We start from the raw sequence: 19,894 nt of genomic DNA, 5'->3' as shown, positions 1-19,894 counted from the left end.
TGATCCACCATAATTGGAGAAATTTGCATAAAACTTTCTGATGTTTTAACTTTATAAAGAGTTTTAATTACTAAAAGGATCCTATTCTCTTATAAAAAGAAAATTATATTGATTAACATCACTTAGGCATTATTTTGTTTCCTATGACTGAAGATTTCCTGTAAGTCTGCATCAGAGTGAGGAAATAATAACTTTTTTAAACCAAATGCAAGATAACAAATTTTTAAAGAAACAGTGTTTGATTTGTATTATATACTTAAAGCAACTTGTTTTGCTCTAATTGTTTTATGAGTCACAAGGATTTTTAAAAAGAAGTTTATCCCCACATTTTATATATGTTTATTTGTTGGAAAGAAAGTCTTCCATGTATATACAGGTGACATATAAGAAAAGAAGGTGTCAGATCCCCTGAATCTAGAGTAGCAGGTGGTTCTGAGACTCCCAACTCAGATATTGGGATATGAAAAGGTCTAATAATTTCAAAGACTAAAGTTTTTAAAGACGAAATAGTGTCCTGAAATATAATAACATATAACATATCAAAATCTCCAACCATTGGATATCTGTATTGGTTCCTAGTTTTTTAGTTTTTCTCCTGGGTAAAAATATTTATACTTATTCCAATTTTTTTTCTTATAATGAATGCATGCAAGTAGGATCACTACATACATAATGATAAGCTATCTCTGTCTCTCTGGGGGGGGCAGGGGAGACACCCTTAATCGCTCTACTCAGGTGCTAGAGGCAGAGGCAGATGGTGAGTTCTAGGCCAGCCAGAGCTACATAGTGAGACCTTGTCTCACTCCTCTTGTCTCCACCTCTTGAGAGCTGGTATTACAGGTACACATGGCCATACTCGGCAACTGAAGGTTTTTGTTTTGTTTTTTTGGTTTTTCGAGACAGGGTTTCTCTGTGGTTTTGGAGCCTGGCCTGGAACTAGCTCTTTTAGACCAGGCTGGTCTCGAACTCACAGAGATCCGCCTGCCTCTGCCTCCCAAGTGCTGGGATTAAAGGCGTGCGCCACCACCGCCCGGCCAAACTGAAGGTTTTTTGCTCCTAGTTTTAGATATCTTTAGATTCCCTGCACAACCTCACCTGTCCTGCTGCACCCATCGCTGCACAGAGCGTCCTCAGCGCTTCAGACTTTACAAATACCAGCATCGACTTTATGTTTGTCTCCAACGTATAGTTGGAAAATGTAAATAGTCTCTGTCTTGTAATTCCTTGATCATAACAGACACGAACTTTTTGCCTCATGGGTTGAGGAAGTGACCTTTTGCCCTATAGTTTTAATTGAGTTCTTAGGAAGATTTCATACTTTGCAAAATCATAGCTAAGAAGGACCCCCTCTCCCCCCGCGCCCATCGAGTGTCTCTGGCTTCTTGGATTTACTGTCTCAAAACACTGAAATAAGAGATGGGGAGAGACACAGAGAGAACCTAGGAAGGAAAAGCAACCCTGGGAAAGGCAGTCACGATGGAGTCAACAATGGGGTCCTCACAGAAAGGCCTGGCCAGGGTGTCCTTAAGTAGCTCCATCTTTTTCATCATCTCCCCCAGACATGATGGAACCGTCCAACTTTTCCAACCTGGATCTGAATGAAGAGGACTCTGATGACCCCTCCGTGAGCCTGGATCTCTCGCAGCTCTCCATGCTGCCCCACCTGGCGGACCTGGTCAGCTACAGCATCCAAAAGGTCATTGGCTTTGCCAAGATGATCCCCGGATTCAAGTAAGACGTTCTTGCAATGTGTGGGAGACTGTCAGAATTCTGGGTGGAACTAGATGATACTCGGCAATCTTCTACCGCTTCCCCCATCCCAGAGCGCCTGTACCCCACAGGACCTCAGGACCAGGCCAGGACAGCCCTTTAGCACATATAGCTGCCTAGCATTGCGTGGAGAGACAGTTCTGAGAGCACCTCCACTGCTCACTTTCTGGATGATGAAATGACATCCCATGAAATGACATCCCATGAAATGACATCCCACCCAGCTTTCGTGACCAGCTAGGATCCTGTTAGGGTGTCAGAAGCAGGCCAAGGAGCTCTAGTTCTCTACCCCTGGCTCCCACTAGAGCCCTGTGGCTCGAAACTAGTCCTCACATGAACCCTTTAGATTCAGCCTAGAAAGTTCTTGCACATCCAGTTCCGAGGCCAGGAGGAAGTGACAGCGAGGATGACGTCAGGACTTCCGGACTTGTGAAATAATTCAGGAATCTTAGAAAACTGGAGACAGGTTCACTGGCATACATGACCAAATAGGTGGAGACAGAGAGTTCTAGAGTAAGCGTCCTGCCTTATAGACTCCTTCATACAGATTTTGCTCACTCATGTCAAATTTATTTTAATAATAATTACATGTGGAGTTGGGGATATAGCTCAGGGGTTAAGAGCACTTGTACAAGCGTGAAGAGCAGAGTTCAGATCCTTAGTACTCACATAAAAAAGCCAGGCCAGGACCGGAGAGCTGGCTCAGCAGTTAAAAGCACTGGCTGTTCGTCCATAGGACCCAAGTCTATTCCCAGTATCTACATGGTAGCCCACAGTTGTCTGTAACTCCAGTTCCAGGGCATCTAATACCCTCTTCTGGCCTCCACAAGTACTGCATTCACATGCTATGCAGATATACACAGGCAAAACACTCATACATATAAAATAAAAATAAAGGCAAAAAAAATCCAGGCTAGCGTAACTAGTAGTCCTGTAACCCCAGCATTTAGAGGGAGAGGGGATCCCCAGGGCAAGTTGGCTACCTAGACTAGTCACATCAGCCAGCTCTAGGACTCAGGGAGACCTTGCCTCAATATATAAAGTAATGAGAGATCAAGCAGGTTGCCCATTGCCAATCTCTGGCCTCCACACACATGCTGGCACATACATCTGTGCATATTTGAACATGCACACACATACACACATGTGTGTGTGCGTGTATATATATAGGCATGTATAATACTTATATCTGAATATCCATGCAGTATTAAATATTCTTTTTTGTTTCGTTTTGTTTTTTGAGACAGGGTTTCTCTGTGTAACAGCCCTAGCTATACTGGAACTAACTTTGTAGACCTCGAACTCACAGAGATCTGCCTGCATCTTCCTCCCAAGTACTGGGATTAAAGGCATGTGCCACCACACCTTAAATATTCTTAAAACAATACAACATTGTCAATATATATTTTATTATATATTTAATTATTTTATATATATTTAATTAATTTATATATATATAGTTAGATTTGTATTTATGAATATTCAATATCTTCATTGTTTCCAAAAGTTCACTGGGTACATTTCCATATAGCCTGTATATAACATGGTCAAGAAACAGGAAGAAGTCAGTCAGCACAAAGCAATCTTGTCATCCCTTCCCATGCTAGCAATAACTGAGGCCAGACTGCTTGCAGGTGCTGAACTAGGGTCTGGTGCTGAGTCCTGGGAGCTGCAAGTGACTTTAACATTGACTGCCTTTGGATAAAACCTAACATGAGGGGTTTTTCGTGGATTTGTCAACTTTTCCCTGTGAAGGAAAGCAGTTGGTTATTGTTGAAATTACCGCACCATCCTCTCAATGGGGTAGTCCACGGAGCTAACGCAGCACCTCCAGGCTGGTTTCCGCCAGGAGACAGCTGCCTGTGTGTTGCCCTATAGCTCTCATCAGCTCTGACAGAGTCAGTGTGGCTAACATGTGGAAGAGCAACATGAGAGGCCGTGTTGAGAACCCCTCCCCGCCCCACCGCACTGCACCTTCAGCTGTGGCTGAGAGGGCCAGGGACTTTTCTGTCAGCCAGGTGGGCACACCGGTCTCCTGTATAGAATGAGGCCCGCTTCACCCTCAGAGTTTGGCGGTGGAACTGGCAACACATTTTGTTTAGTACAAGTTCCAACTCCTTCTACCGTGCTGCATGCTGCTGTTTGGTAGCTCTGTGCCTTCCAAAGTCTTGTTTTGTGTAAACAACTAGAAACAAGACAAAACAAAACACCCCAAGGAACCCAAGTCCTGGCAGCAGCTGGCTTCCACCTGAATCTGAGAAGCAATCTCATTTTTCCTCACTCTAGTAGGGGCAAGGTTGAACAGGTGGCCCCTGAGCCCCCTCTATATGCTGAAGTTTGGTGTTTGGAGGCAGAGGCAACTTTCACTGAATACATAAAAAGAAAGAAATGCATCAAGACCACCTAACACTTCACCTTCTTGAGTAGCTCAGCTTCTGTCCCCCGCCCCCATATCTTATTATTTATTATTTAGCTCTTATTACTACTTTCTCTCCTCCATTTCTCTCTCCAAGGCTGAGATGATCTACTCCTTTTCTTTCTTTTCCTTTCCTTTCCTTTCCTTTCCTTTGCTTTCCTTTCCTTTGCTTTCCTTTCCTTTGCTTTCCTTTCCTTTCCTTTCGGGCTCCATTTCCCCACGGGATTCACTAGCCTAGCCTTGTAGTCACAGCTAAAGTGAGATACGCATGAGCAGACACAAGAACCACCCAAGTATTGCTGCAAAATGGGTTACATTGATGATGAACACCCTCAGGTCGGCTCTTCTTTCTTCAGCATGGCCTGAGACAGCTCAGCAGAGTGGTTTTTGGTTTTTTTTTTTGTTTTTGTTGTTGTTGTTGTTGTTTATTGTTTTTGTTTTTCTTTTCCTTTCTTTCTTTCTTTTTTTGTGTTTTTGTTTTTGTTTTTCAAGACAGGGTTTCTCTGTAGCTTTAGAGCCTGTCTTGGAACCAGCTCTTGTAGATCAGGCTGGCCTTGAACTCACAAAGATCTGCCTACCTCTGCCTCCTGAGTGTTGGGATTAAAGGCGTGCACCAGCACTGCCCGGCGGCAGATTATTTTATAAGAAAAATGGGCCAGGCCTTTGCCAGAGCTCTGGAAGTGTGCTAATATGGATACCCTGACTAGACAGAAGGGGTGCCATACCTGGATGGGAGCCAACCCAGTAGCTCTCTGGGTCTGTGATTTCCACACCAAGGAGCTGTGTTTTCCTGAGAACAGTAGTTACGTCCCTGGCAGCTTTGATCTTGCTGCCCGAAGGCGAGGGAGACAGGTGGGGAAGGCAGGATGAGATGTCTGTGTGGGTGAGGGGACCAGGGTTGGGATGAGACTCCAGCATGGGCACAGAACCAGCCCAGGGCGGCAGTTCCTGGGCTCTTCTAGGCAAGCACAGCACAGCGGTGTTCCCTTGGCTCTGCTCCTTCCTTATACCTCCTCTCCCTCCTCTGCTGAAGCTCACCCACAAACATCTCTGCACTGCAGAAGTACCTGGAGGAGGTAGGGTCAGGAGTAGTTTCTAAATGGCCGGGAGCAGTGGTGGCTACCAGGGCTGTCAGCACGCAGGCAGCGGTACCCAGGGAAGAGGCTACAAGGCCACAGCCGCCCAAACCCAGCTTCAGGAGCTAACCGCCTGCAGCCTTGCTGTCTCTTCCATTTCCAGGGCCCTCCAGTCACAGGCCCTAGAGGCTTCCCTTGCCCTCTCCCGCACAACCAGGTTATCTTTCCACCCAGCAGCTTCCTTGTCTAAACTGTGAGGGATGGAAGTTGATTAGGACACCATCTCTGGCCTCCAGGGACTGGATGTCTGATAGAAGAGATAAGCATGTAAGCAAAGGCTGCCCAGAGATAAGAACTCTGCTGGAAACCTGCTGGAGACACCGTGGGAAGACAGGCAGGGAGGGGCTGCCAGACAGCAGCTTAGTTCCAAGGCACACCTCGGGTGCCTAGCCGTGATCACAGATGTGAATAGTGACTGACTAGGCTGGGAGAGAAGACGCGTGGCCAGGCCCTGGGCTGGTACTTGCTTTAGCAGAACAAGCCCCCTTCCCAGTTTCCTGGGAACCATCTTAGAAGGCTCCGCATTTCTCCGCTGTGGGTAGAGTGCGGGGCCGTCGTAGCTTTCCTCACGGCAGGTGGACGGTCTGGTAAACACCGATCCTCAAAGCAGCAGGCATGACCACTCACCTCCAGACACCTGTTCTGAGTAGAGCACAGACCCCCCTCACAGACACAGGGAGTACCCGGAGTGAGAAGTAACCAGACGTCTTGTATAAAGCTGGGGTGCAGCTTGACACAGCCTACTGAGAACTAAGCTGTTTTTTTTTAAGAATTTTTATTTTCTTTTATACTTTTTCTGTAATTTCCAAAGATTTAACAGTGAGCTAAAACTCAGATGGAGTCGGTGTTAGCATTTGATTGTTTGTTTCTGACACCAAGTCTCATTTTGAAGCTCAGGGATGTTAGGAACTTACTATGTAGCCCAGGCTGGACTCAAACGCACAATCATCTCCCCAGCTACAGTCTGCTAAATGTTATCATAGACATGAATCACTACAGCTGGTTGATATTTGCTGTTTTGACATGCATTGAGTAATTATTTATACTTAGGAACAGTTAGATACCATGTTGTTAATCTATTTCTCGGAGATTAAAAGGACAAAAGAAGGACACAGTAGTTCCATTTAAAAAGCAAAAACGCCAGGACTGGTGAGGTGGCTCAGCAGGTGAAAGTGCTTGTCAGCCTAAGCCTGATGCCCTGAGATCAAATTTCCCAGAATCCACGGTGGAGGAAGAGGAGAGAAAACTGATTCTTCAGAATTGTTCCCTGACCTCCACAAGCATGCCATAGCACACATGCACCCCACCACACACAAAATAATAATAATAATAATAATAAATGAAATTTTAAAATAAAAGCTTTCAATTAGCTCTGGTTTGGGGTCCTCACAGCTAATAGAGAAGTTTGCTGGTTCTGTGTGCCATTAGGACATTGCACAAGTATATGGCCCTATTGGTTATAGCTCAATAGAAGAAGAGGCAATTGATGTAGGAGCTGGATCCTCACAGCTGGATCCAGAGGCTGTGAGCTCGGCTCTTGGAGAAATCTGCAGCCGCCACGTCACCACCATTCATCAAGTGTGCTGGAGCAGAACTGGCCACGCAGTCTCCAGTGGGAACCTCCCACCTAGACTACCTCTGGAGTTTCTCAGTCCCGATCCTTGGCCTGCCGCCTAACCGTAGAAGCCTTCCACTTCCCATCATCTATTGTCCGTGTCCTGCACTTACACACTAAGTGCTGCAGAAAACATTTTAGCCTGTCTACAGAAGACTCCTACAGAGGCGTCTAGACAGTCAGGAAAAGAAAGCAGGGAAAGCCAGAAGTGGGTTGGCCTATCAACTGTCTCTCTGCCACTGCTCAGACAAGCCCAGTTCTTGACTCAGAAGCCTGCAATGGTTGGCTTCCTGTCATATCAACGTGTTTATTGATCCTCTTGTACTCAGGGTTCAGTGATGATTCTGTGGGAAACAATAGCGCAATTAAGAGATGGTGTTGGCTCTCAAGTATAAACAAAGCTTAGTGCTGGGAGTGGTAATTCCAGCTCTCAGGAGGCAGAGAGAACGCCAGCCTGGGCTACGGAGAACCCCGGAGTCCAGAACACAAAACAAGCAAGGCAGAGGCAAGCACAGGAAGGGAAGGGGGAAAGTGAGCACCATCAGTATGCACTGGTGACAGAGAAAGAACCCACTCTGCTGATTCCGCCAGACTGCTGGGAGGGGGGACTCCATGTGAGATCACACTTGGTTTTGAGACCAGAAGGCGTGATGGAAACTTAAAGGAAGGTGTTTCTGAACCTGGCAAGATGATACAAAAGGCAGAGGCTCTTGCTGTCAAGCTCCATCCATGGGACCCACTTGCTAGAAGGAGAGTAGACACTCTCTGAAGTGACCCTTTTTGACCTCCACCCATGCACTGTGGCTCATGCACGCAAGATAAATTAATGCAATAAAAAAAAATTGAAAGGAAGAGCTGCTCCTAGCTGAAACTGAGCATCCTCAAAGGCACACTGTGTAGGGGAGCATCGCAATTGAATGCAGAGTGCTGACGTGTCGCAAGAACGGAGGGGTGGTGGCATTTGTTATGGGAAAGAGGCCTGGAAAGCGGAGCCAAGCTGTGGAGTCTGGGCTTGATCCTAAGGGAGGTTCTCATGCACAAGAATGACATTGCCCTGTAGCAGCAATGGGAAAGACTAATGAGAGATGTGAGACTCTGGGATTCTAGTAGGAGGCCCTTGCACAAACCATGGAGAGAGCCATTGTCTTGGTGTTCTATTGCTGTGAAGAGACTCAATGACCAACGTAACACTTGCATTTTAACTGGGGCCTGGCTTACAGTTTCGGAGGGTTAGTCCATGATCAGGAAGCAGACAGGCATGGCGCTGCAGCAGTAACTGAGATTTTTCCATGCTGATCCACAGGCAGCAGGCAGAGAGAGGACCACTGAGTTTGGTTTGGGCTCTTTAAACCTCAAAGCCCACCCACCCCAGTGACACACGTCCCCCAACCTGAGCACACTTACTCCAGCAAGGTCAAACCCCCTAATCCTTCCCAAACAACTCCACTCTTTAGTAACTAAGCATTCAAATATATGAGCCTATGAGGGCTGTCCTCATTTAAACCACCACAGCAAAGGAGACAGTTCAGAAGATCAGCTGCCTGCTATGCAAGCTTCAGGACCTGAGTTCGGATCCTCAACATGCACATGAAAGCCAGATGTGCAGTGTGCTTCTGTGATCCCAGTGCTAGGGAAGGGAGGAGAGTGGTTCCCTATGGCTCACTAGCCAGGCAGTCAATCTGAAGCAGCAAGTTCTGGGTTCTGCAAGTGGTCCGATCTCCAGACACAGCATTCAATAGAAAACATTGGACATCAGCCTCTGGCCACCACAGACACACAGACCAAGAACAAAACCAATGGCGTTGATGGAGGAGGGTCATCTGTCTATGTGTTACTTTCATTGGTTAATAAAAAAATTGCCTTGGCCCTTTGATAGGACAGAAAATTAGGTACGTGGAGTAAACAGAACAGGATGCTGGGTAGAAGGCAGTGAGGCAGATGCTATGAAGCTCCAGCCCAAGATGGACGTAGGCTAGAATCTTTCCCGGTAAGCCACCACCTCGTGGCGCTACACAGATTATCAGAAATGGGTTAATCAAGATGTGAGAATTAGCCATTAAGAGGCTGGAACTAATGGGCCAGGCAGTGTTTAAAAGAATACAATTTGTGTGTTGCTATTTCAGGTGTAAAGCTAGCCATGCGAGAGTTGGGCGGGACGAAAAGCAGGCCTGCCCGCAGCTCCTTCTACATGGCGTTCTGAGCCAGAGCTATCCTAGTGAGAGCAAGAGTAAAGTCACTGCTCAACATGTGTCCTGGAGACAGAGGTGGCTAAGCTTGCTACAGAGATGGACAACTGGGAAGGAAACGCAGAGGTGTTGATGGTGACTCTGCCAATGCCTTGTGCAAACCTGTGGTACATACCACAACACAGGGAGCTTTCTGTGGCTGTCCCTTCCTCCTGACCATAGTAGCCTCTGCCATCGGCCACTGAGCTACTGGGAAAGCCTTGGTCTCTTCTCGCCTCCCAGACACACTCTTTTATTTTCCAGGAGATCCCTGTCCAAACACTAAACAGGTGCCTGTGACTTGCAGATTTTTACTGGTTGCCTGACTTCTTCCTTCCCGCCTTCCCCAACAGGGATCTCACCTCTGACGACCAGATTGTCCTGCTCAAGTCAAGCGCCATCGAGGTTATCATGCTGCGCTCCAACCAGTCTTTCACCATGGATGACATGACTTGGGACTGTGGCTCCCAGGACTACAAGTATGATATCACTGACGTCACCAAAGGTGCGGTTAGACTCCTCCTCTATTTTCCCCAGTTCCCAGACTCTGACTCTAAAGTCTCTGAACTCTGGGGGTTGTGACCAGGCACCTGGAAGAAAAGCGGGCAACAGCAGGGAGAGACGGGCAGGGTGGATGCTTCTGCTCTCACGCTGGCTGCTCGCTCTCTCTCACAGCTGGGCACACCCTGGAGCTGATTGAGCCCCTCATAAAGTTCCAGGTGGGGCTGAAGAAGCTGAACTTACACGAGGAGGAACACGTCCTGCTCATGGCCATTTGCATTGTTTCCCCAGGTATGGAGCCGAGCAGGGAGGAACGGAGAGACCTGGGGCTTGGTGGGGACCGTCACGTGGTAAAGCCCCCCCCCCACCCCCCGAGTCAGTGGGGCAGCCTGAGAGAGCATGGAACAAGAAAGGCAAATGAGGAAACGCTCACTTTGCTGGGTTTGCATAGCCTATATGGCGTGTGGAGAAGTCCTTCAACACATGTGACTTTGTCCCATGGAGGCCAGGGTAATTCAGAGGACTTTGAGGAACCAGATGAACAGGGTTCCACAGGCCACACATAGGGCTTGGGTGTTGCCAGTACTCAGGTTCTGTTCTTGTCTGAACTGGGATGAACTTTCCTGTCACCCGAGGTTCTTCGGAGGCAGGGCACAAACCCTTGTGGAGCAATGGATGCTTCTGCCTGACTTGACTTTGGAGGCTGTGAGCTGTGACCCAAGGTGGGAAAAGACTGAGAAGGAGTTGTTGTGCTCTTAGAGATGTTACAACGGTGATAAAGTCCAAGGAACACAGTGCCGGCTCAGCCTGGACCACGTGTGCACAGGGGAAAACTAGTGGCCCGTGCCCAAAAATACCTCCTAGGCTGAAGGTCCAGGGAAGAGGCATAGGTTTCCCTCCTGGTGCCCAGCTGACATGTACTCACTCACTCACATGCTCAGTCATGATTTACTGAGCGCTTACTATGGCCAGGCACTAGGCAAGGCTCAGGGCGTCGCAGCAAACAGGATAGACTTTTCCCTCAAGAAGGTTAGCGGGAAAATGAATGCTAGGATATACTCATTTTCATTATGGTGAGAGTTTTGAATATGAAGATGAAGTGATACTACAAGAGAGATCCTGAGGTAGATCTGGAGCAGCGAGGTAAGGGGTATCAGGACAGCCTTCTTCAGGAAGGGCTTTGAGTCTGTTCCCTGACGAGCAGTCAGGCAGGCAGAGTCGAGAGCTGACTTCCAGCCAGAGGGAAGAGGCCAGTGTGGAAGATCTGAATACCAAAGACTGAACCTAGAGACAAAAGGAGTGAGGTCCCAAATACAGTGGGACGTCATTGGGTGAACACTGACATGGGTATCTATGTGGATGGATGACTGTGAAAGCGAGAAGCAAGGAATGCATCTGAGTGTCCCTGTGTCTTTCTCCATCCCCTGTGACACAGACCGACCTGGGGTACAAGACGCCAAGCTGGTTGAAGCCATTCAGGACCGCCTCTCCAACACGCTGCAGACCTATATCCGCTGCCGCCACCCACCGCCAGGCAGCCACCAGCTCTACGCTAAGATGATCCAGAAGCTGGCTGACCTGAGAAGCCTCAATGAGGAACACTCCAAACAGTATCGCTCCATCTCCTTCCAGCCCGAGAATAGCATGAAGCTCACACCCCTTGTGCTGGAGGTGTTTGGCAATGAGATCTCCTGACCAGGGTAGCCTGCAGCGGTGCCTGGGTGGGGCCGCTCCTCCAGGGCCCCGTGCCCAGGCTCTGGGCAGGTTGCAGTCCAGCAGTGCCTCCTGCCCCCTTCTGGAGTTCAGTCCTTCCTCTGCCATTGCCCACGTCTGTCGGGCCCATCCTTTCCCCTGCCCAGCCTGTCTCCCTTTCCTGCAGACCACAGGTTGACCCTGTCCCTTGAGACTTCAGTTAAGGAGAGACTGCTACTCATTTGACAAAGAAACTCAAGCGGGCATAGAGGGCAGAGGCCGAAGGCAGAGCCCTGCCTGGGGATGCTCCCATTATAAGGGGCTACTGCTTGTGTCAAGGGAGGCAGGCAGGAGAAATGTGCCCATGTCTCAGGGACAGGTACCTGTACCTCCCCCCAACTCCAGCCCCACCTACCCAGAGCCTAATGAGAAATTCCCTACCCCTGCCAAAAAGGGTACCCACCTACCCACACAATCCCCTGCATCCCATCTCATCCTGCCGCCAGTGTGTGCTATTCCATCCCAGGACCTCCTTCTTTTGTTTTATACTCATGGACTTGTTCACTGCCAAGATGACCAAATACACTACCACACTAACCAATGAGTACTCCCCTAGCTCCAGAATTCCCACCTATGAGGTTTTGCCATGGGAATTCTCCAGGGCCAGGACCTCTGGACCAGGGGGCTTCTTCCCCATCCCAGAACCACTGTCCTAGAAAGCACCTAAGGATAGGTCCCAGGGGATGGGACACAGGCCAAGTAAAGAAGAACAGAGCCAGCCTCTTCTTCCCGCAGGACAATGAATGAGACCCCTCTGTCCTTGTCATCAAGTAGAGGGTCCCTCAGCCTGGAGATAGTGGAACCGCTCCTCTTACCTACACATGTGTCAGGACCAAATGTCCCCAACTTTCAGAAGATCCCCAGCCCTGTCTTCACCCCTTACCCTGCCAGTGCCTTACCACCTACCTAGAAAAGACCCTTTTTCTCTGGCTTCCCGGGAACTCACCAAGAATGTCCACAAGTCATCTCCGCTTCCCCGTCAACCCCATTTGGAGCAGCAGTGTCTCACTTGCCTAGGGGAGCTACCTTTTCTTCCTATTAGAAGGAGATGGGGGAAAACCAAGAGCTCCCCGAGTGGAGCTCCAAGCCTGCTATTCAGATAGAAAACCAGACAGGATCACTCCTCACCTCCGGAGACAGAGAGGGGTGATCAGAACGTGTGGAGTACAAAGATATGGGACCAGTTCCCTGATTCGCACCCACCACCCAAAGTCAAGGGAGGCCTATGAAACAGACAGGCAATGGGCTAGGTGCACATCTTCAAACTCCATTCTTCTGTGGCAGCCCAGCCCAGGAGCTTGGAACCCTGATCTCGCTCACCCCAAGTACAGCCCTTTCTGATCATGGATGTGTGGGACCCATACAGAAGAGGTTCTCATAAGGGTACTCATAGAAGGTCCTTAGGTGGATGCCTGATTTAGAAAACACGGCCACATTGAAAGCAGCAATACAGGTCAGTGGGAACATAGTTACGTTTTTTTTGTATTCCCCGGAAACCCTGGGACAAGACAGATTTAACACTGCAAGGACGATTAGTATCCACCTTGCCCTGCATGTCCCAGAATTCAAGTGGAAAGCATCTGGGGCCACATTCCCAGATTGCAGAATGGCATACAGAAGGTTTCATTTTAAATTTCTTAGATCAGGGTTGTTTTCAGAATTAGACCCCACCTAGACTGTGTCCTAACACCGAGGTGGCAGCACCTGAATCAGCAATGTGTGTGTGTGTGTGTGTGTGAAAATATTGTACACTGATGATTATTGTTACTGCTTTAAAAACTACAGAGAGACTTTTGATTTTAGCTGCAGACACACTGATCCAGCTCGCCGTTCACTGGGAGGGAAAGTCTGAAACTTGCTGAGGACCTCAGCGCCTTTATAACAGAACCTGCCATTAGAGAAGAGCAGGGTTTACTCAGAAACGTCCCCAGGCCTGGAGAAACTCTGAACTATGGCCCTGGGCCGTTTTATATCGAGCCTGTTTCCACTGCTCTGGTAGATGGCCCAGGATTTGAGGAAGCCCTGGATTTTAGAGCAAACCTACATCTGGGACTTCCTTCTTCCCCCGGAGAATAACCCACCCACCCGTGCAAAGGCCTGGCTTTTGGACTCTCCACTTCAGCCCTGTGTGCTACTGTTGTCTTGTCAATAACATGTGTCGGTCTTTGGAAAACTTCCCCCTCTGTCCTCTTCCTTTCCTGCCCTCTCCACGAAACTCCACAGGCCTCCAGAGCAGGCCAGTTAATCAGCCCAAGGACCCACCACTGAGGCAGCGCCCACAGGGAATCCTAGGAGCAGGAGGAAACCAAACCGGCCAAGAAAGGTTAAGAAGCATGTCTAGTCTGTTTATTCTGAGCGCACGAAGGTAGGCATTGAAAGAGCTCGCACTTCTGAGAGGTATTACCACACATGAAGGCAAACAGACAGACCCCACAACGGAAAAGCAGCAAGATTTCCCAAGATAGGAGAATCCTTCTGCTGCCTAAGAGGAGGAAAGTTGGGAGTCCAAGCCGGGCCAACAGTGATGGTGGACATAAATGACAAATCTGGTGGACATTAGACATCTAAAGAGCCTCCAAAGAGATTCCTATAGAGAAAAAAAATGTTTTCTAAGATCTTGTCAAATAAACCATGAGAAGCTTTGCCGAGGGTACCAGACAGCAGCGCTCCCTCTGTGACAAGCACCGCTGTAAATAAAGGCCTCGTGAAAACCAACTTGTTTGCTCTTCATAGGGACCCGTGAAAGTTGCCCTCACACGGTGCAGGGGGTCGGCTGCCCACAGCTACACTAGTGGTGAGGGAGAGGTGAGGTTCAGACCTGGGCAGCCAGCTCTGGGAGCCTTTGATTAATTGCCATGTTTTACCGCCCCTACGGAGTTAAGCCCGGTGACAGAGGATGGGTAGTCTTGCTACTGTCCTAGGGAGGACATGAGGGAAGTTTCCATTCAGAGATGGTGAAACTGGAGGTGCTGGGTCACAAAGTGCTCGCTCCCGAAGAAGCATCTAGCCTAATGTGTTGGCCACAGTCAGGTGTGGCACTTGCCAAAGAACATCACTGGGAAACCAAGGGACTACTGGTAAAAGTCCTTACACTGGGGACATCTGTTAGGCCAGCGCCTCAGAGTGTTACAAGTAGCCCTGTGCATAAATACGACTCCTTAGGGGCCCAGGAGAGGAAGACAGGCATAGTGAATAAGAATGTTTAGCCAAGGAGTCAGCTCTGAGAACTGCAGATGGCACTGCTAAGCCCCACACACGTATTTTTTTTAAGTGGGTTCAGAAACCTGGGGCATGATTTCCCTTAATTTACAGAAACATCTGAAAAGATCTCAAGCCACAAGCTAAGATGTCCCAGTGGAATGAAGCGGAGAGAGGAACTGGACAGAGGCTGGAGGGTTTTCCTAGAGAACGGAACATGTAGCTACCTATGGCAGGCCCACCTGTGGGAGTGTGAAACCGAGTGACAGCTTCACAGATCCTCAGTGTTCTCAGAGATGGCCCGGATGAGGACTCAATCCAGGAAACACAAAAAGCAGACCAAAGTGATCCATTCTCACACGCCAAGCTTTTGGTCTATACCTCACTGTTGAACCACTTAGTTCTATTTTATTTTATTTATTTACTGGTTTTTCAAGATAGATTTTTCTCAGCTGGGCGGTGGTGGCACACACCATTAATCCCAGCATTTGGGAGGCAGAGGCAGGTGGATCTCTGTGAGTTCGAGGCCAACCTGGTCTAAAAGAGCTAGTACCAGGGCAGGCTCCAAAGCTACAGAGAAATCCTGTCTCATAAAAGAAAGAAAGAAAGAAAGAAAGAAAGAAAGAAAGAAAGAAAGAAAGAAAGAAAGAAAGAAAGAAAGAAAGAAAGAGAAAGAAAGGAGAGAGAGAGAGAGAGAGAGAGAGAGAGAGAGAGAGAGAGAGAAAGAAAGAAAGAAAGAAAGAAAGAAAGAAAGAAAGAAAGAAAAAGGTTTTCTCTGTGTATCCCTAGCCGTCCTTATAGACCAGGCTGGTTTTGAACTCAGAAATCGACCTGCCCCTGCTTCCTGAGTGCTGTGATTAAAGACATGTATCACCATGCCCTGCTGAACCTCTTAAATTTAAAATCACTAAAGTCAAACCAACAGTGGAGCATGGTGGTACACACCTTTAATCCCAGCATTTGAGAGGCAGAAACAAGCAGAGCTCTGTGCGTTCAAGGCCAGCCTGGTCTACAGAGGGAGTTCCAGAATGGCAATGACCATGTAGAGAGAGCCTGTCTCAAAAAAACAAAACAAAACAAGCAAACCATTTCTAGTAGTCATTCAAAAAACAAAAAACAAAACAAAACAAAACAAAACAAAAAAAAAACAGACCAAAATAAGCATTCAGTTCTGCAACTGAACAAGCCAGGTCCCAGTGTTTCCAGTGCTCAGCGGCCTCAGAACTACCATTAGGGAAAGCATGCATCAGAATATTTTTATTGTCACAGGGTGGTCTACCCCAAGCAGTCGGCCCTGGTGCTTTTGTTTTGGAGATAGACTCTTACCGTATAGCACTGGCTGGCCTGGAACTTACTATATATCACGGACTAACTTCAAACTCAATTCTTCTGGTAGGATGAGAGAAGGGATGTTGTGGGGCAGGGCTCACAGCTGCAGACAACTTCTCGGAGTCACCATAGACACACGTCATATGCTCTGAGTGGCTGTATACACATGTCATATACTCTGAGTGGCCGTACACACACATCATATGCTCTGAGTGGCTATATACACACGTCATATGCTCTTGAGTGGCCATATACACGCGTCATATGCTCTGAGTGGCCGTACACACACATCATATGCTGGACAATGTTGTGAGGGCGGTTCAAAGGAAGCAGACCCTAAAATGGAGTTTGAAGGCCAGAGTTTTACTGGAGAGAGGTTGTGTGAAATAGCATGAGACAGAGGAGTTGGACTGAGAAATGTCCCTACAGGACCCAGCCATGACAAGCTCAACAGAGACTAAGTGTCATTAGTTTACCCTAAGACAATACCCGGCTCCAAGAAAGACGACAAACTGAGACTATCCAGGCACCAGCTAGGACCAGACCATACAAAGGAAATTCCCAATGTTCCAACCATTGTAGATAGGTTCACTGCCAGCACACACCCATCGCTTTTCACCAGGACACACCTAGACAAGTGTCAGTCAATCAGAGGTCCTGAACCTTAGAAATCCCTCACCCCTACCCAACCCCAACCAAACTCAAGGCTCTCTGATCTCTCCAATACAATGGACACATGGAGAGTCTGAGTTTACAAACCTGTGTAAGAATAAAGGCTCATTGCTTTTACATACAGGACTCGGTCTTCTTGTTGGTTTTGGGAGAACTCTGTGATCTGAGCATAACAATCCCAATGAAAGTCTTAATGCCGCTCTAGGAGAGCCTAAAGCTGGGCTGGACTTTGGATGGCCTCCTGTTGAGGAAGATGGGTTTTTTCCTCAAAATTAATCAAATGTATTCATTTATTTTACATCTCAAATGCAGGTTTCCCATCCTCCCTCCACTGCTCCCCGTCTCCTCACCCTCACCCCCCCGATTTTCTACTTTTACATTAGAGAGCCATTAGGTGCGGCTGTCCCCAGAATCGAGGGTGACCTTGATGTGACCTTGAGGTATGCCAAGGGCTGGTAGGAGCACAGCATATTTCTTCTCGTTCTATCTAAACCAGGCAGACCTTTTGCAGAGGACTGCTCTAGCTTGGGGAGAAGCTAGAAGTATTCCAGTGTCCTCCTTGCAGTTCTTGGGGAAGGAAACCCCACCCACCCCCATCCCTCCCATCTCCTCAACTCCCCCTACACCACCACCATCCCCCACTCCCCTCCCCAAGTCCCGACCCCCTATGATTTTTTTGAGCCTCTTCCAGCAGTGAAATCTCAGCTGGAGGCTCATCTTGAGCCTCACCACTAGGGGGAGTTACTACCCTACAGCATGGTCCTGGGGTCCTGCTGCTGAAGTAACCTGATGGTGTTTCCCTCCTACACCAGTACATTGGACACCTCAAACAGGGGTCTCCTACGGTCCAGTCTTGTACTTGCTGCCTCTGAGCCCCATTTATGCTGAGGGTGAGAAGCCTGGAGTTGTCCACAAGCCCGATTGTGTGTTCTTTCCTAAGTTTCTAAGTATAGGCACACAAACAGGCCATTGGAGACAGTAGCAGCGAAAGCCAGAGTAACAGTTAAGGGTGAAAACTACACCCTGTCTTGAGGTTGTCACATGATGTTTTTGAGCCTTGGTTTCTTCCTCTATAAAATGGCAGCTGTAACAGTAGCCACCTTGATAGGTTACTGTTGCTATAGGTCACCCTGTGTAAAGAATTCGTCACAGTATCTGGCACATAGCCATTAATCAGAAAGGCCTGCCAGCATCATAGTTGGGCTGCAGGGTGGTCAAATAAATGTGTACTAAGAAGGTGATACTGTTGCCATGCTCTGTCCACTGATTCTTTCTGGGTCACTTGATTGTTCCCAGACTTCTGTCTATAGCCTCTTCTTCAGCCTCTTGCTAGGGGTTTCTGTTCCCTGATTATCAGCATCTTAAAAAGGTGTCATTAGGCCATCTGACCACCAGGGGGCAGTGAGTCATTTAATGAGCCAAATTGGACCCAACCCAACCAGATTGTCGGGGCTGGAGGGGTGGAATCTAAATTGGGATACAAAGAATTATGGTTACTGCCACCGCCAACTCCTTTCAGTTATATCCTTTCTTTTACAGCCTCATCCCCACAAACCAACAAACAAAGGAGAACCAAAACCAAAACCAGTACCCCTTATCTCCTAATTTCATGAAGTGTGGATTACACCCATAACTCCAGGTGAACAGGGACACGTGCTTAGAGAAGACTGCACAAGGGTCAGGAATCAGATTTGATCTGTCGTCTTTACTTACGCCATTTTCTCTCGCTCACATATCCCAGGGTGCAGTGCAACCCCCACCTCTATCTCTCCAGGGTCCTTGGGTCCCTGCGCCAAATGTTGGAACTTGAGCCACTGTTGTATCCAAGAGGCTTCAGCTCTCCACAAGTGCGTCTCAGAGCCTGCCAGTCCAGAAGCTCATGGCTGTTCTCAGCACTCCCTTGCCTCTTATAAACAAGGAACCCTGGGAACTTTTACTTATGTAAATTATACCTAGCTGCTAGGTATGATGGTATATAGCTGTAATCAGGGCACTTGTAAGAAGGAAGCAAAAGGATCAAGAGTTTATGGCCAACCTAAGCTACAGTGAGAGTTTGAGACCAAGGAGAACTGCATGAGATGCTGTTTCAAAATTAAATAAATAATAAATAAAAATAAAATCCGGCAATATTTATGTTGTTAGAAATCAAAACTAAGAAATTTAAAGTATATATTTATTAAGTTTTAAATATAGTAAATGAATCTTAGACATTAATATTAAGCAGTTATTATTTAAGATGGCCTTCTTCTGAGCAACACTATTTTAATGACAAAGACACAGTTTCTCAAACTTCTTTAATGCTGGCCTTAACAGAAGCCAGCTTTGTTCTTTATCGGGTTCTGTGTTCAGCCTGGTGTGGTATCATGGTATCATGGTCATCGTGACAACCACTTTGGGGGAAAGGGAGGCACTGTAAATTTGGAAACAGGAATAAACAAAGGTAAATAGTGCCTTGGTAGTGCTCTTATGAAATGCGTTGCAACCTTTGCTTTTGCCGGGTCTCCAAGACTCACAGAGACCCCAGACTACACTTTGGGGCCCCTGCTGAATGCCTTCTGCACGCTGCCCCCCACAGAATCCCCTTGTTCTTTACCCTCATAGTTCCCCAATAAGACAAGTTCCTTGTGCTCCTTAAATCTCCAGCTCAGACTTCATGGCTTCCCCAGATCATCCCTGCCCCTCACCATCCATACTTCCCTCCCTGCCCCTCACCATCCATACTTCCCTCCCTGCCCCTCACCATCCATACTCCCCTCCCTGCCCCTCACCATCCATACTCCCATCCAGGTTGCCCCATTTGTGCAGTATTTTCACCGTGCCATAGAAGGAAGCGTGGCATGTATTTCCAGCATGTTTACCAGACTGGAACAAAGCAAAGCTTCCATAGAGCCAGCTGAGCATGCGGATGGATGAGCATAACACAATGTGCCACCCGCTTCCGTGAGCCTTGGACAGATCTGTTTTTCACAATAATTATCACGTTTAAAGAGTTTTTTCTGGAAGCCAGCAGGGGGCCACAGGTCTGGTAATTCCAGTGCTCCAGAGACAGGGACAGGAGGATTTCAAGGACCAGGCCAACCAGAGCTTTGTATCAAGAAACTTTTTCAAAACAACCAACCAACCATTTTGCTGGGGTCCCTGAAAAAAAATGAAATGGAAATGCTTATGCAAATTCAAACCCTTCCCTTGAACTGGGGAAACTGAACAGTTAAGTCCATGTGGCTTCAAAACCCATATGCCAGCTACCTCTCTATAAAACCTCATTGTTTCTCTCCCCTTT

At 47.9% G+C, this 19,894-nt stretch overlaps 1 protein-coding gene across 1 annotated transcript in view; it reads left to right on the top strand.

The window, feature by feature from the left end:
- Positions 1-13,150, top strand: part of Vdr (vitamin D receptor) — a 34,840-nt gene extending 21,690 nt beyond the window's left edge. Inside the window, exons 6-9 of the mRNA XM_057792028.1 lie at positions 1,560-1,731; positions 9,516-9,667; positions 9,838-9,954; positions 11,099-13,150. Coding sequence (XP_057648011.1) covers positions 1,560-1,731; positions 9,516-9,667; positions 9,838-9,954; positions 11,099-11,358 — 701 coding nt within the window. The 3' untranslated portion in view covers positions 11,359-13,150. The remainder of the gene's footprint in view (positions 1-1,559; positions 1,732-9,515; positions 9,668-9,837; positions 9,955-11,098) is intronic.
- Positions 13,151-19,894: the final 6,744 nt, after the last annotated feature.

The sequence above is a fragment of the Chionomys nivalis genome, chromosome 17, assembly GCF_950005125.1.
Source record: "Chionomys nivalis chromosome 17, mChiNiv1.1, whole genome shotgun sequence".
Lineage (NCBI taxonomy): Eukaryota > Metazoa > Chordata > Mammalia > Rodentia > Cricetidae > Chionomys > Chionomys nivalis.
The sequence above is the reverse complement of the archived record's forward strand: the minus strand, read 5'-3'. Positions and strand labels throughout refer to the sequence as shown.